Source organism: Lagenorhynchus albirostris, chromosome 1 (assembly GCF_949774975.1).
Source record: "Lagenorhynchus albirostris chromosome 1, mLagAlb1.1, whole genome shotgun sequence".
Classification (NCBI taxonomy): Eukaryota; Metazoa; Chordata; class Mammalia; order Artiodactyla; family Delphinidae; genus Lagenorhynchus; species Lagenorhynchus albirostris.
Genome location: NC_083095.1, coordinates 117,380,645 through 117,398,744, shown reverse-complemented (window position 1 = coordinate 117,398,744; position 18,100 = coordinate 117,380,645). Strand labels below are relative to the sequence as shown.

Sequence of the window (18,100 nt, the reverse complement as noted above, 5' to 3'; positions counted from 1 at the left end):
TGACGGAGCTAGTGCGCCACAGGTAGCCTGGAGGGAGTACGGAAAAAGTCTGGACCTGCCTAAGAGGCAAGAGACCGTTGCTTCAGGGTGCGTGAGGAGAGGGGATTCAGAGCACTGCCTAAACGAGCTCCAGAGACGGGTGCGAGCCACGGCTATCAGTGCAGACACCAGAGAGGGGCATGAGACGCTAAGGCTGCTGCTGCAGCCACCAAGAAGCCTGTGTGCGAGCACAGGTCACTATCCACACCTCCCCTCCTGGGAGCCTGTGCAGCCCGCCACTGCCAGGGTCCTGTGATCCAGGGACAACTTCCCCGGGAGAACACATGGCATGCCTCAGACTGGTGCAACGTCACGCTGGCCTCTGCCGCCGCAGGCTCGCCGCGCATTCTGTACCCCTCCCTTCCCCGCCACGCCCTGAGTGAGCCAGAGCCCCCTAATCAGCTACTCCTTTAACCCCGTCCTGTCTGAGCGAAGAACAGACGCCCTCAGGTGACCTACGCCCTCAGACGCCCTCAGGTGACTGCAGAGGCGGGGCCAAATCCAAAGCTGAACCCTGGAAGCTGTGCGAACAAAGAAGAGAGAGGGAAATCTCTCCCAGCAGCCTCAGGAGCAGTGGATTAAATCTCCACAATCAACTTGATGAACCCTGCATCTGTGGAATACCTGAAGAGACAAGGAATCATCCCAAAATTGAGGCAGTGGACTTTGGGAGAAACAGGACACTTGGGGTTTGCTTTCTAAATCATGTTTGTTTCTGGTTTATGTTTATCTTAGTTTAGTATTTAGAGTTTATTATCATTGGTAGATTTGTTTATTGATTTGGTTGCTCGCTTTTTTAAAAATATATTTATATATATTTTATATATTTTTCTCTTTTTGTGAGTATGTATGTGTATGCTTCTTTGTGTGATTTTGTCTGTATAGATTTACTTTTACCATTTATCCTAGGGTTCTGTCTATTTTTCTTTCTTTTTTTTTAGTATAATTTTTAGTGTTTGTTTTCATTTGGTGGATTTGTTTTTTGGTTTGGTTGCTCTCTTCTGTCTTTCTTTTATTGTACCACTTTTCAATTTTTTAATTTGTAATAATTTACTTTTATTTTAATAACTTTCTTTTCTTTTCTTTTCTTTCTTTCTTTCTTTCTCTTTCTTTCTTCCTTTCTTTCTTTCTTTTTTTCTCCCTTTTTTTCTGAGCCGTGTGGTTGACAGGGTCTTGGTGCTCCGGCTGGATGTCAAGCCTGTGCCTCTGAGGTGGGAGAGCCGAGTTCAGGACATTGGTCCACCAGAGACCACGTAATATCCACCACTGGCTCCACATAATATCAAACAGTGAAAGCTCTCCCAGAGATCTCCATCTCAACACTAAGACCCAGCTCCACTCAACGACCAGCAAGCTACAGTGCTGGACACCCTAGAGAAACAACTAACAAGATACGAACACAACCACACCCATTAGCAGAGAGGCTGCCTAAAATCATAATAAGGTCACAGACACCCCAAAACACACAACCGGATGCAGTCCTGCCCACCAGAAAGACAAGATCCAGCCTCATCTACCAGAACACAGGCACCAGTCCCCTCCACCAGGAAGCCTACATAACCCACTGAACCAACCATAGCCACTGGGGGCAGACACCAAAAACAACGGGAACCACAAACTTGCAGCCTGTGAAAAGGAGACCCCAAACACAGTAAGTTAAACAAAATGAGAAGACAGAGAAACACACAGCAGATGAAGGAGCAAGGCAAAAACCCACCAGACGAAACAAATGAAGAGGAAATAGGCAGTCTACCTGAAAAAGAATTCAGAGTAATGATAGTAAAGATGATCCAAAATCTTAGAAATAGAATGGAGAAAATAAAAGAAACGTTTAACAAGAACACAGAAGATCTAAAGAGCAAACAAACAGTGATGAACAACACAATAAATGAAATTTAAAATTCTCTAGAAGGAATCAACAGCAGAATAACTGAGGCATAAGAACAGATAAGTGACCTGGAAGATAAAATAGTGGAAATAACTACCACAGAGCAGAAAAAAGAATGAAAAGAATTGAGGACAGTCTCAGAGACTCCTGGGACAACATTAAACGCACCAACATTTGAATTATACAGGTCCCAAAAGAAGAAGAGAAAAAGAAAGGGATGGAAAAAATATTTCAAGAGATTATAGTTGAAAACTTCCCTAATATGGGAAAGGAAATAATCAAGTCCAGGAAGCATAGAGAGTCCCATACAGGATAAATACAAGGAGAAACTTGCCAAGACACATATTAATCAAACTATCAGAAATTAAATACAAAGAAAAATATTAAAAGTAGCAAGGGAAAAACAACAAATAACATACAAGGGAGTTCCCCATAAGGTTAACAGCTGATCTTTCAGCAGAAACTCTGCAAGCCAGAAGGGAGTAGTAGGACATATTTAAAGTGATGAAAGGGAAAAACCTACAACCAAGATTACTCTATCCAGCAAGGATCTCATTCAGATTCGATGGAGAAATTAAAACCTTTACAGACAAGCAAAAGCTAGGAGGATTCAGCACCACCAAACCAGCTTTACAACAAATGCTAAACGAACTTCTCTAGGTATGAAACACAAGAAAAGGAAAAGACCAACAAAAACAAAAGCAAAACAATTAAGAAAATGGTAATAGAAACATATATATTGATAACTACCATAAATATAAATGGATTAAATGCTCCAACCAAAAGACATAGACTGGCTGAATGGATACAAAAACAAGACCCATACATATGCTGCCTACAAGAGACCCACTTCAGACCTAGGGACACATACAGACTGAAAGTGAGGGAATGGAAAAAGATATTCCATGCAAATGGAAATCAAAGGAAAGCTGGAGTAGCAATTCTCATATCAGACAAAATAGATTTTAAAATAAAGACTATTACAAGAGACAAAGGAGGACACTACATAATGATCAAGGGATCAATCCAAGAAGAAGAGAGAACAATTGTAAATATGTATGCACCCAAACGAGGAGCACCTCAATACATAAGGCAAATGCTAACAGCCATAAAAGGGGAAATCGACAGTAACACAGTCATAGTAGGGGACTTTAACACCCCACTTTCACCAATGGACAGATCATCCAAAATGAAAATAAATAAGGAAACACAAGCTTTAAATGATACATTAAACAAGATGGACTTAATTGAAATTTATAGGACGTTCCATCCAAAAACAACAGAATACACTTTCTTCTCAAGTGCTCATGGAACATTCTCCAGGATAGATCATATCTTGAGTCACAAGTCAAGCTTTGGTAAATTTAAGAAAATTGAAATCGTATCAAGTATCTTTTCTGACCACAATGCTATGAGAGTAGATATCAATTACAGGAAAAAGTCTGTAAAAAATACAAACACATGGAGGCTAAACAATATGCTACTAAATAACCAAGAGATCACTGAAGAAATCAAAGAGGAAATCAAAAAATACCTAGAAACAAATGACAATGAAAACATGATGACCCAAAACCTATGGGATGCAGCAAAAGCAGTTCTAAGAGGGAAGCTTATAGCAATACAATCCTCCCTCAAGAAACAAGAAACATCTCAAATAAACAACCTAACATTACACCTAAAGGAACTAGAGAAAGAAGAACCAAAAAACCCAAAGTTAGCAGAAGAAAAGAAATCATAAAGAACAGTTCAGAAATAAATGAAAAAGAAATGAAGGAAACCATAGCAAAGATAAATAAAACTAAAAGTTGTTTCTCTGAGAAGATAAACAAAATTGATAAACCATTATCCAGACTCATCAAGAAAAAAAGGGCGAAGACTCAAATCAATAGAATTAGAAATGAAAAAAGAGAAGTAACAACTGACACTGCAGAAATACAAAGGATCATGAGAGATTACTACAAGCAACTCTAGGCCAATAAAATGGACAACCTGGAAGAAATGGAAAAATTCTTAGAAAAGCACAACCTTCCAAGACTGAACCAGGAAGAAATAGAAAATATAAACATGCCAATCACAAGCACTGTAATTGAGACTGTGATTACACATCTTCCAACAAATAAAAGCCCAGAACCAGATGGCTTCACAGGTGAATTCTATCAAACATTTAGAGAAGAGCTAACACCTATCCTTCTCAAACTCTTCCAAAATATAGCAGAAGGAGGAACACTCCCAAACTCATTCTACAAGGCCACCATCACCCTGATACCAAAACCAGACAAAGATGTCACAAAAAAAGAAAAGTATAGGCTAATATCACTGATGAACATAGATGCAAAAATCCTCAACAGAATACTAGCAAACAGAATCCAGAAGCACATTAAAAGGATCATATACCATGATCAAGTGGGGTTCATCCCAGGAATGCAAGGATTCTTCAATATACACAAATCATTGTGATAAACCATATTAACACATTGAAGGAGAAAAACCATATGATCATCTAAATAGATGCAGAAAAAGCTTTTGACAAAATGCAACACCCATTCATGATAAAAACCCTCCAGAAAGTAGGCATAGAGGGAACTTTCCTCAACATAATAAAGGCCATATATGACAAACCCACAGCCAAAATTGTTCTTAATGGTGAAAAACTTAAACCATTTCCTCTAAAATCAGGAACAAGACAAAGTTGTCCACTCTCATCACTATTATTCAACATAGTTTTGGAAGTTTTAGCCACAGCAATCAGAGCAGAAAAAGAAATAAAAGGAATCCAAATCAGAAAAAGGAAGTAAAGCTGTCACTGTTTGCAGATGACATAATACTATACATAGAGAATCCTGAAGATGCTACCAGAAAACTACTAGAGCTAATCAATGAATTTGGTAAAGTAGCAGGATACAAAATTAATGCACAGAAATCTCTTGCATTCTTATACACTAATGATGAAAAATCTGAAAGTGAAATTAAGGAAACACTCCCATTTACCATTGCAACAAAAAGAATAAAATATCTAGGAATAAATCTACCTAAGGATACAAAAGACCTGTATGCAGAAAACTATAAGACACTGATGAAAGAAATTAAAGATGATACAAACAGATGGAGAGATATACCATGTTCTTGGATTGGAAGAATCAACATTGTGAAAATGACTCTACTACCCAAAGCAATGTACAGATTCAATGCAATCCCTATCAAACCACCACTGGCATTTTTCACAGAGCTAGAACAAAAAGTTCACAATTTGTATGGAAACACAAAAGACCCTGAATAGCCAAAGCAATCCTAAGAACGAAAAACAGAGATGGAGGAAAGAGGCTCCTGGACTTCAGACTATACTACAAAGCTAAAGTAATCAAGACAGTATGGTACTTGCCCCAAAAGAGAAATATAGATCAATGGAACAGGATAGAAAGCTCAGAGATAAACCCACGCACGTGTTGTCACCTTTTTCTTGATAAAGGAGGCAAGAATGTACAATGGATAAAAGACAGTCTCTTCAATAAGTGGTGCTGGGAAAACTGGACAGCTACATGTAAAAGAATGAAATTAGCACTCCCTAACACCATACACAAAAATAAACACAAAATGGATTAAAGACCTAATTGTCTTTAAGGTCTTTAAGGCCAGACACTATCAAACTCTTAGAGGAAAACATAGGCAGAATACTCTATGACATAAATCACAGTAAGATCCTTTTTGACCCATCTCCTAGAGAAATGAAAATAAAAACAAAAATAAGCAAATGGGATCTAATGAAACTTAAAAGCTTTTGCAAAGCAAAGGAAACCATAAACAAGCCAAAAGGACAACCCTCAGAATGGGAGAAAATATTTGCAAATGAAGCAACTGACAAAGGATTAAGCTCCAAAAGTTACAAGCAGCTCATGCAGCTCAATATCAAAAAAACAAACAACCCAATCCAAAAATGGGCAGAAGACCTAAATGGACATTTCTCCAAAGAAGATATACAGATTGCCAACAAACATATGAAAGGATGTTCAACATCACTAATCATTAGAGAAATGCAAATCAAAACTTCAATGAGGTATCACCCCACACCAGTCAGAATGGCCGTCATCAAAAAATCTACAAACAATAAATGCTGGAGAGGGTGTGGAGAAAAGGGAACCCTCTTGCAGTAACGAAGACACAATGCAGCCAAAAATTAAATCTAAAAAAAAAAAGATCTGTTAGTTATTGATGCCACTACACACTTTCACTCGTTATCTAACATGTAAATTGATACAGCCACTATGGAGAACAGTATGGAGGTTCCTTATAAAACTAAAAGTAGAACTACAGTATGACCTAGCAATTCCACTGCTGGGCATATACCCTGAGAAAACCATAATTCAAAAAGAGTCATGTACCACAATGTTAATTGCAGCTCTGTTTACAATAGCCAGGACATGGAAGCAACCTAAGTGTCCATTGACAGATGAATGGATAAAGAAGATGTGGCACATATATATGATGGAATATTACTCAGCTGTAAAAAGAAATGAAATTGAGTTATTTGTAGTTAAGTGGATGGACCTAGAGTCTGTTATATAGAGTGAAGTAAGTCAGAAAGAGAAAAACAAATACCAAATGCTAACACATATATATGGAGTCTGAAAAAAAAAAAAAAAGGTTCTGCAGAACCTAGGGGCAGGACAGGAATAGAGACGCAGACATACAGAATGGACTTGAGGACACGGGGAGGGGGAAGGGTAAGCTGGGACGAGGTGAGAGAGTGCCATGGACATATATACACTACCAAATGTGAAATAGATAACTAGTGGTAAGCAGCTGCATATCAGAGGGAGATCAGCTTGGTGCTTTTTGACCTCCTAGAGGGGTGGGATAGGGAGGGCTGGAGGGAGACGCAAGAGGGAGGAGATACGGGGACATATGTATATGTATAGCTGATTCACTTTGTTATACAGCAGAAAATAATACACCATTGTAAAGCAATTATACTCTAATAAAGATGTTAAAAAATAATCTTGAAAAAAAAAGTAAGGCGGGGGCTTCCCTGGTGGCGCAGTGGTTGAGAGTTCGCCTGCAGATGCAGGGGACACGAGTTTGTGCCCCAGTCCAGGAATATCCCACGTGCTGTGGAGCGGCTGGGCCCGTGAGCCATGGCCGCTGAGCCTCCGCGTCCGGAGCTTGTGTTCCGCAACGGGAGAGGCCACAACAAGACCAGGAGAGAGCACAGTCTTGGGAAACACTGGAGGAGGGAATTTTGAGGAGAGAACGTTAATTGACCAAGAGGTCTAGTTAGATAAGGAGTGAGAGTGTGTAGTGGCATCGGTAACTAACATTTTTTTCTTTTTTTTTTTTTTTAATTTTTGGCTGCGTTGTGTCTTCGTTACTGCATGCATGCTTTCTCTAGTTGCAGCGAGCAGGGGCCTCTCTTTCTTTCAATGCGTGGGTTTCTCATTGCGGTGGCTTCTCTTGTTGCGCAGCACGGGCTCTAGGCGCGCGGGCTTCAGTAGTTGTGGCTCGCGAGCTCAGTATTCGTGGCTCGTGACTGCAGAGCACAGGCTCAGTAGTTGTGGCGTGCGGGCTTAGTTGCTCCGCGGCATGTGGGATCTTCCCGGACCAGGGTTCAAACTCATGTCCCCTGCATTGTCAGGCCGATTCTTAACCGCTGTGCCACCAGGGAAGCCCCTAACAGATCTTTGATGGCCCCAGGAAGAGTAGCTCCTTGAGAGTGATGGTGTTGGAAGAAAACTTCAGTGGACTGAGGTGAGGTTTGAAAGCAGCACCAGAAGTGAGAGAGACTGGAGTGAGATGGATTAGAAGTCCACCAAGCAAGAGAAAATAATTGTGTAAATTGGAGTGACAGTAATGGGTAGGGATGGATTAAAGGCAGAAGAAAAATATTTTTAGGGAAGAATCAATTCTTGGTGACTGTTTATGAGTAGACAAGGGAAGAAGAATATGAGAAGATTCCACTCTCCATCCCAGGTTACTGAGAGGGTGGTGGTGCCATTATCAGAGATAAGTTACACATATTGAGTTTGGCATGACAGTGAGACATGCAGCAGGCAGTTTATTAGGAGCTGGAAAATTTAAAATGTTTACCAGGATTGGTTTTAAGTTGTGCAAGAAACATTTTCGTACAGTATTACTTGTATAATATACTGTATACGGCCATATACTTCCTAGCTGAATTTCTCACTATTAAAACTTGAGGGTAACTTTCTTTTATACTGGTAGTATCAAAGCTGTGTATTATAGCTAAGGAAATAATGCTATTAATCACTGCTTTCAAATGGACGAGTGTTCATGGAAGAACCATAATATTTATATATTTTTAATTAAACACTTATATAGCAATTATTTAAACACTTATGTAGCAACAGCCAGACACTGTTATAATCACTTTACAAATATTAAATAATTTAAATTTAATCATCAGAACAGTCTCATGAGGGACATATTTTATCATTCTCATTTAAGAAAAGAAACACTGAGGTTAGAAAGGTGAAATAACTTGGCCAAAGCCACACAGTTTATAAATGGTAAAGCTGGGAGTCCAACCCAGACTGTCTATGATGGTATAAATGCAGACCTTATATTTCCACATTTCATCAGTTTCCCATACATTTACAAAATACCAAAAATGTAGTAAGTTAAAATGTCAAAAAAAAAATAGTGTTTCAAACTTGTAACATTGGAATACCATTCATTATGATGCTGGTATGCAATGAATGTATGTTTTTAAATAAAAAGAGATACAATCTTAAATGTAATTTTTGGTGGTCACCTTGGCAATGTAAAACACGATTTTGGTTTTTTTCCAGTTGAAATTAAAGAGAAGGTGCCATTTGCCTCTAACCCCTGGAATTAACTATAAAAAATACTGTGGGGCTTCCCTGGTGCCACAGTGGTTGAGGGTCCGCCTGCCGATGCAGGGGACGCGGGTTCGTGCCCCGGTCCGGGAGGATCCCAAGTGCCGCGGAGCGGCTGGGCCCATGAGCCATGGCCGCTGAGCCTGCTCGGCCGTAACCTGTGCTCCGAGGCGGGAGGGGCCACAGCAGTGAGAGGTCCGCGTACCGCAATAAATAAATAAATAAATAAATAAAATAAATTACAAAAAACTATAATAATTCATTTTTCAAAATGAGAATTAAAGAAGCATATGGTGATAAACTGTAAAAAATACACAGCAAAAAGAAGTAGGAATTCCAAATTATTATTAGTATTAATACTTATATTTTTAATTCAGCCTCCTGAAGCAGGATGCCAAATAGATGAAGACTAATTAGATGTCATTGAAACGTTCTAATTCATGAAATACAAGTTTTTTTTTCTTATTTGTCATATGAATATGTCTTGGAAGTAGATGGTGGTAATAGTTGCACAGCACTGTGAATTTACTAAAATGCCACTGAATTGTTTACTTTTATTTATTTAGTTAGTTTTAAATATTTTCCAGCTTTATTGAAATATAACCAACATATAACATTGTGTAAGTTTAAGGTGTATACATGTTGATTTGATACACTTATATATTGCAAAATGCTTACCAGTATTATTAACTATAGTTGGCATGTTGTACATCAGATCCCCAGAACTTGTTCATCTTACAACTGGAAGTTTGTACTGTTTGACCAACATCTCCCCATTTCCCCCACTTCCCAGCCCATGGTAACCACCATTTTACTCTGTTTCTTTAAGTTTGGCTTTTTTAGATTCCACATATAAACGAGATCACACAGTATTTGTCTTCTCTGTTTGACTTATTTCTCTTAGCATAATGCCTTCCAGGTTCATCCCTGATGGCAAGATTTCCTTCTATCTCACGGCTGAGTAATATTCCACAGTATCTACATACGACATCTTTAGCCATTCATCCATAGAGGGACGCTTAGGTTGTTTCCATATCGTAGCTATTGTGAATAATGTTGCAATGAGTATGGGAGTACAGATTTCTCTTAAAGATCTTGATTTCACTTCGTTTGGTTTTATACCCAGAAGTGGGGTTGCTGGATCATATTGTAGTTCTTCTTCTTCTTTTAAAAAGATTTATTTATTTATTTGGCTGTGCTGGGTCTTAGTTGCGGCACATGGGATCTTCCTTGCTGCATGTGGTATCTTCACTGCAGCATGTGAGATCTTTAGTTGGCATGTGGGATCTAGTTCCCTGACCAGGGATTGAACCAGGGCCCCCTGCATTGGGAGCACGGAGTCTTAGCCACTGGACCACCAGGGAAGTCCCTCATATGGTAGTACTATTTTTAATTTTTTGAGGAACCTCCATGCTGTTTTCTGTAATGCTGCACCAATTTACATTCCCACCAGCAATGAACAAGGGTTTCCCTTTCTCTACATCCTTGTCAACACGTATCTCTTGTCTTTTTGACAATAACCTTTCTAACAGTGTGGCAATATCTCACTGTGGTTTTGATTCACATTTCCTTGATGATTAGTGGTACTGAGCATCTGTTCATGTACCTATTGGCCATTTGGATGTCCTCTTTGAAAAAATGTCTTTTAAGTTCCTCTGCCCATTTTCAAATTGGATTGTCTGCTTTTTAGCCATTGAGTTGTAAGGGTTCCTTATATATTTTAGTTATTAACCCTTTCTCAGAGACACAATTTGCAAATATTTTCTCTCATTCTGAAGGTTGCCTTTCCATTTTGTTGATTCTTTCTTCTGCCATGCCAAAGCTTTTTAGTTTGAGGTAGGCCCACTTATTTATTTTTGCTTTTGTTGCTTGTGTTTTTGGCGTCGCATCCAAAAATTATTGCCAAGACCAACATCAAGCTTTCCCCTGTTTCCTTCTAGGAGTCTTATGGTTTCAGGTCTCATGTTTAAGTCTTTAATCCATGGAATACTAGTTTAAAGAGTCAAAGGGAGTTACTGATAAATCAAATAGGAGCTTCAAAGAAGTTGGGGTGAAGGAGATTCCACAGTTCTGTTCAGAGATGGAACAGAGAGAGTGGTAAATAGGACATTTTTCGGGCTAGAGATTCCGTACCCTGTGGTTGAGGCGGCATGCTTTCAGAATGGCTAAGGCCTGATCTGTGCCACAAATTTGTAAAGCGATCAGAAAGATATGACAGGCTGTGTTTCTGCTGCTGGAAGGTCTTTACATTTAGGTTCTGATTGTTGGCGGCTGTCTCCTTTGTAATTACCGCTTGTTCGCACTTGGCTTTTTTGGTGGGGGACTTTGCTTTTGTTTACTTAGTAGACGTCGTGCACTCTGAGAGGCAAAAAAAGAAGTAACCAAAATCTCCATTCCCTGTGAAGTTAAGAAGTGGACAGCTGCCCCTTGACTCTCCCATTTTAACCCAAGAGACAATTCTCAGCAGCTCTAAGAATCAGACCTACGCGGTCCGCAGATTTGCGCTCCGGTCCGGGGGCGGAACCCCAGGAAACCCCGCCTCCCAAGCCCAATCCCCGCTCTCCGCCTGCGGACAGGAAGCAGCTGCTGGCCGAGGAGCCCGGGAACCAGCCGCAGCGCGCATGCGCGCGCCCCTGGGGCACCTGGGGGAGGGGGAGGGGCGGGAGGAAGGGGTGCGGCTCCGCCTGCTGGTTGGGCGCTCGCCGGTCACGTGGCAAGGAAGGAGGCGGAGGTACCGGGCTCGGGGGGAGGGAGGTAGAGAAGAGGGAAGGAGCGAGGGAAGGAAAGCGGGGAAGGGAGGAAGGAAACGAACGAGGGGGAGGGAGGTCCCTGTTTTGGAGGTGCTGGGAGCTTTGCCGGCCCCTGAAGTGGGGCGAGAGGGAGGTGCTTCGCCGTTTCTCCTGCCGGGGGAGGTCCCGGCTCCCCGTGGAGGCTCCGGACCAAGCCTCTTCAGCTTCTCCCTCCGGATCGATGTGCTGCTGTTAACCCGTGAGGAGGAGGCGGTGGCAGCGGCAGCGGAAGATGGTGTTTCTGAGAGTGTTAATTCTGCTCCTCTCCTGGGCGGCGGGACTGGGAGGTGAGGCACGACCCCGAGCGCCGGGGGCGCGGTGAGCACGACAGACCGCGCAGCGGCAGCGGCGGCCGGGCCGAGCGGAGCCCAGTCGCTCCGTGTGGCTGGCGCGTCAGTCAGCCCGGCCGGCCGGCGGCGCCACTCGGGCGCGCAGCCCTCCCCGCTCCCTATTGTCCCCTGCACCCCGACCGCGTTCCCTTCCGTGGCGGGCCGAGGAGGCACCGAGCCTTCGGCGAGGCCTTTCCCGCCCCCTGCCGCCCCAGCAGCAGGGGAGCCTGGGGTCGCCTGCCTGAGAAGCAAAGTCGAGATCCGGGTCGCCAGGCGAGAGCCGGTGGTGCTCAGGCCGGCAGCCCCATCCCTCCAGCCTGCTCGACGGGCGCCGGGGCGGGCAACTGCCGCGGGGCCGCCGGTCTTTGCCATCCTGGTCCCGCGCTCACCCTCCTCACCCTTCCGCCCCCAGCTCCTGCCTGGTGGCGAATTCCGGAGTCCGCTCAGTCGCGGAGAACCGCCGCGCAGGCTCGTGGGAAGTTGCGATTGTATTGTTCTTTACCGGGCGCGGCGATCCAGACCGACCCGGTTCTGCAGAGGGGCCGCCCGTGGAGGGGTAACAGTGGTCTCCTTCTCGTCTGAGCCGGGCGGCTACCGCTCTCCAGAGTGCCCCGCCTCTGTCCGGGTGTTCGGAGAGAGATTGCGGTAGGGTGTGTTTATGTTCAGTGCAAACATTTTGTTGCCCAGGGGAAAGGTTTTGGTGGGGAGAAAGATAAGCCGTTTTCGGGATGTTCACTGATCTGTAGGCTGGATTGCGTCTTTTAGAGGGACAGTCCCTCGGTGACCCAACTTGAAGAGTTTTATTAAACTCTCAGGTGGAGTAGACATACAGTGTAATTAGTGGATTGTCAAAACAGTGGCAACCCTCCACCCCCCACGTTGGCGTTAAGTGTGCTAAAAGCGTATAATTTCTTGATTACTCCAGTTTTGAAGACGATTTTCATTTCCATTGTATCCCAGGACCAACTGCATCATTTTGTTGTTGTGTAAAGTGCTTTATTTTAGGTTAACTTTTTGACTTCCTCCATAGTATACTTACAGACCTTAAAATATGTTTAAGAGAATTAGATTGGAAGTTTTTCCGGAGTGCTTTGGATTAGTATAGACAAATTTGATAATTTAGAAAATATCTGAATATTTCATGTAGTGGATTGTTTTCGTTCTTTTCTTTGTAACTTTGACTGCAGAGCCAAGCATATTTTTGTCCTGTCTTATACTTCGTCTGAGGATGATACTTTGTAGGTAGACTTCTATTGTAGTTTGTAGTGTTCATTTTCTAGCGAAACAGATTAGGAGCTTCTAGTAGATGTTTAGTTTGAAATATCTGTGCTGGATACCCTCTATAAGGGCCTTTGTTTTTACATTTGTATTTAAGTTCTAAATGTGGCTTACAAGAAATTTCTGTTTTCACTTTTTGTTAGACACCGGTTTCTATGAGGTAGTAAAAAGTAAGGCGTCCACGTGAGGCAGTTTAAACTCCTGATGAGCAGTAGTCTATAAAATGTCCTTTGCTTTTCAAAAGTGAAACAGTAAGAATAGAAACTGGTGTATTCTGATGGTCGAAGAAAAAGTATAAATTGACAGCATAATCTTTGTGGGCTAAGGCCCTTTTTAAACAAAAATTTTCTAAATTCAGAACTCTGGAGTCATTTATAAAGTACCATTTCGCATTAAACATTGGTTAAAAGGTTACTTACTTTTTGATATTTGTTTTAAGCAGAACTTTTTCAAAAAGACACTAAGAAATCTTTCATTTTAAAATTAGCATCAAGATTGTAGCTTTTGGGTGTAGAGATATTTGTAATTTAATTGTAATATATAATATTTTAATTACAAATCTGAGCTTTTATGGTCAAGTTTGTAAGAAGTTTTTATGAGGATGATAGAATAGAATACATACAGATTCTCTTATGAGAGACTGAATATGTTTGTGTAGATTAGAAGAAGCTGTAGTGGAAATATGGATTTAACTTTAAAGTATAAATCATTTTTAGGTACTTAATTATCCTTTTTAGTTGCTTTCCCCTATCCGATTTGTCAGTCACTGTTTTGCATTAGTTTTTTCTTGCTCTTAGTGTGTTGGTGAGAAGCTGGAAAAGAGAATGTGTTTAGAATCATAAAACTAAACTTTCCTAAAGTTGTCCATTTCTTGCACATGTCCCAGCCTATGCTGTATCTGTAGGAAGATACCATAAATTTTCTAGAGTTTAATGTCTATTTAGACATGACTCAAATATATACATAAAAATATTTTATGCAACCACATTATAAATTTATTAGAACTTCTGATTAAGTATAGCCCAAAGAATTTTTATGTATGTGTGAATTATACTTTTTTTACACAAATATGTTGGTGAGTTGATGTTTTTTCTTTCTCCTCTTTTAAAAAAATTAATTGGTGTGTTTGAGAGGTCCACAGGTATTTTAGCTGTAGCAGTAAATTCAGTCCCATGTTTTGGTTTAATGAAATCATACTTTAAATGAACTTTAGAATATGACACTTTTTTTTTTTTTTTGATGGAGGCACGGCTCGTGGGGATCTAAGTTCCCCGATGACCAGGGATCCAACTGGGGCCCTTGGCAGTGAGAGTGCGGAGTCTTAACCACTAGACTTCCAGGGAATTCCGACATGTTTTTTATATTAAAAAATCTGGTGTAAATGCTTCGCTTTGTAGCATGCATTATAAAGAAATAAGTTTTCTGGAAGTTTGGCCAAAAGTATTAAAAGTATCAAAGTTTAAGCTTAAACTATTTCACTTTTACCAGCAAGTAAGGGCCTATGATGAAATTAATAAAGGGGACAGACTTCTTGTCTGCATCTTTTTTTAAATAAATTTATTTATTTTTATTTATTTTTGGCTGCGTTGGGTCTTCGTTGCTGCGTGTGGGCTTTCTCTAGTTGTGGCGAGCGGGGGCTGCTCTTCATTGCGGTGCGCAGGCTTCTCCTTGCGGTGGCTTCTCTTGTTGCTGAGCACAGGCTCTAGGCGCACGGGCTTCAGTAGTTGCAGCACGTGGGCTCAGTAGTTGTGGCTAGTGGGCTCTAGAGCGCAGGCTCAGTATTTGTGGTACACGGGCTTAGTTGCTCCACAGCATGTGGGATCTTCCTGGAATAGGGCTCGAACCCATGTCCTCTACATTGGCAGGCGGATTCTTAACCACTGCGCCACCAGGGAAGTTGTGTCTTTTGTCTTTAAGGAGCTCTGACTCTTCATCTTTTCAATCTGAGATTGATAATCCAGTTAGCTGTATCATCTTGAGAAGGCCCATTTCAAGCCATCCCCTACATTAGCAGTATCTTTTCTGTGTGTGTACAGGACCTCTCTGAGTAGCAGGGTTTGAGAGAACTGGGCATGGCAAGCACCTCTGTCTTTTCTGATCTCCCTTTTATAACTTGTTTAAGATCTTCAAGGGTGTTTATTATCTAATATTTTAAAAATTATCTTACGAACTTGTAGGATGGAGCAGGGAGAGTAAAGGGACATTTCTGTGATGTCTGCTGTGTATCTGATATTGTGTTAGAAGTTTCGCTTTTCAACATACACGAGGGAGTGGTGATATTTTACATTTGAAGAAACAGGCTTGAAGAAATAATTTTTCTGGCATCATCCACCTGCTAAGTGGTGAATTAGATATTCAAACCCAAGCCAGTTTGACCTCAAAGCCTAGGCATTTTACCCATTGCCCCCCATACCTTTTTAAAAATAATTAATTAATTATTGCCTGCGTTGGGTCTTTGTTGCTGCACACGGGCTTTCTCTAGTTGCAGACAGCGGGGGCTATTCTTCGTTGTGGTGTGCAGACTTCTCATTGAGATGACTTCTCTTGTTGGGGAGCATGGGCTCTAGGTGCGCTGGCTTCAGTAGTTGTGGCACACAGTCTCAGTAGTTGTGGCACACAGGCTCAGTAGTTGTGGTGCACGGGCTTAGTTGCTCCGTAGCATGTGGGTTCTTCCCGGAGCAGGGCTCAAACCCGTGTCCCCTGTATTGGCAGGCGAATTCTTAACCACTGTGCCACCAGGGAAACCTCTGTGTCCCTTTTAAATGGGCTGAATTTAATCTTAAATGATGGAGGTTTAGTATAAGAACAGCTTACAGTTTGGGGCTAAACTTACTTTAGCTGTCAATTTTTGTACTTGGAAAAAGGAGCAATACTAAGGATAAATGGAAAAACTGGAATAATCCTGCCAGTTAGATTCCTATGAGGGCAGTAACACTGCTGTCTAGCAGTGTGAAAGCTTTGCCTTAGGACTACTGGGGTGGGGACAGTCCTGTCCTAGCTAGGTTGCAGGAAATAGCAGTACTGAGAATAGTTCTCAGGGGGTGTAGACTCTCTTTGATGTTGGGTGAATTCATTCTGAAGCTACTACAATTCCAATTAAACAATGTGAGAACATGTACAGTTAGAACATTGCTGTTTAGTCACCAGTGTTTATTGTATGTCTATGGCTCGTAGGAGTCATGACGGCACAGTCTTGAGTGAGAAGAGAAGAAAAAACATTGAGTTTGTCAGAGTAGACAGAAATGCCAAGATATAAAAATAGAGTTCCAATTATGTATTGTAGCTGCAGTTGAAATGAGGATTTATTAAGCTGGAGGGACATCAGCCAGTTTGGGAGAGCTTTTTGAGATAGAAGAGAATGGCTTATAGTGTAGTAAGATGCATGTAGGCTTACTTGCCTGGAATGGAGAGTCCATGGCAGGAAATAAGGAGAAATGCTAACTGGGCCATAATGACTGGGACTCTCATTATTCATATAATAGGCCATGATAACCATGAAGAAGAGTATTGTGGAATTTTGGTTGGCTGAGCAGTTGGGATATGATACAATAAGGAATAAATTAGCTGCTTGATGAACTGGGTGATTGAGTCCTGGGTTAGGGTAGTGATTGTAGAAACAAATACGGGTACAACAAGAAATCATATGGAAGAAAAACTAGTAAAACTTGGCAAATGTTTAATGTGAAGGTATCACAATTTATTGAGGGCTTACTCTGTGTTGAGTTTGGATCTTAGAGGCTGTTGCATTGGAGAGAGTGTAGTTTTATAAAGCTTTGAGGACCTCAGCCTTTGAAGTTGAAAGTGTCTAAGATCTTGAATCTAGATTGAAGGTTATAGGTTGGGATGTGTGTCAGAGTTGAATTTTATCCTACTTGCAAACTAATACTTTTGTTGGGCATTGGTTAAAACTTTGCACAGTCCTTCAATAATCTGTGGTTAGTCACTTGGGAAGCACTGTTCCTGACAGTTGGGAGATAGAAGTTTGGTGAATTTGAGGTGGAGAGGAGAAGTTAAAGGTACATTAACGAGTATATTTTTACCTTACAAGTATATATTTACTGCCCTTCAGTTGGAATTAGGCTCTTCAGTTCAAGAATATGCTTGAGGGCTTCCCTGGTGGCGCAATGGTTGAGAGTCCGCCTGCCGATGCAGGGGACGCGGGTTCGTGCCCTGGTCCGGGAAGATCCCACATGCCACGGAGCGGCTGGGCCCGTGAGCCATGGCCGCTGAGCCTGCGCGTCTGGAGCCTGTGCTCCGCAACGGGAGAGGCCACAACAGTGAGAAAAGACTATGCTTGATACTGTTGATTATATGTGAATTGTGAAATTCCTATTTCAGACACAAATTGGGGAAAAGAATGTGACTTCTGCGTTTGAGGCAAATGTACATATATGATTTGTGGAGCAGAATTTTCTTTCGTTTATTTTTGCTTGCATTAATGATTGCAAGGGATATATATGTACACATATTTTTTGAAAAACTTTGAACTTTGGATTTAATTTTCAAAAGAATATGGATAGAATCCTATACTTATGAATTGGGTAGAATATTAATTTGCTTCTTTTTTCCTAAGAATTAAGTGGGAGAAGTTTGTAAAATGCTGAAGAGATTGTAAAGTGATGTGCAAATATTGTTAAAAATATGTTGTTTCCAGGCCTAATTTCATTTGGAATCTATTAGTTACAAAATATAGATAAATAAATGTATTTTTAAAAGTTGAAATACTAGAACATCATTATCAAACATTAGCAACTAGAATTTGAGAAATCCATAATTCCTTCTCGAACACAGTTCTATCACTTTTTAATATTAATCATTCAGTCTTTTAAAATGCCTGTTATTATGAATTTACATCATAGTATTTATGTGGTTTTGTAGCTTTTAAAAATTAATGTGTAGTTAAAATGTATACACAAGCAGACACTGAAA

General features: G+C 41.2%; 1 protein-coding gene across 2 annotated transcripts in view; it reads left to right on the top strand.

Moving 5' to 3' along the window:
- ADAM10 (ADAM metallopeptidase domain 10) overlaps positions 1-18,100 on the top strand; it is a 135,657-nt gene that overhangs the window by 13,324 nt on the left and 104,233 nt on the right. The window contains exon 1 of one of the 2 annotated variants that reach the window (XM_060150891.1): positions 11,587-11,851. The exons of the other annotated variant lie outside the window; for it this stretch is intronic. Within the exon in view, the coding sequence (XP_060006874.1) occupies positions 11,797-11,851 (55 nt within the window). The 5' untranslated portion in view covers positions 11,587-11,796. Of the gene's footprint in view, positions 1-11,586; positions 11,852-18,100 lie in introns of those variants that run through there. 2 annotated transcript variants of the gene reach the window in all.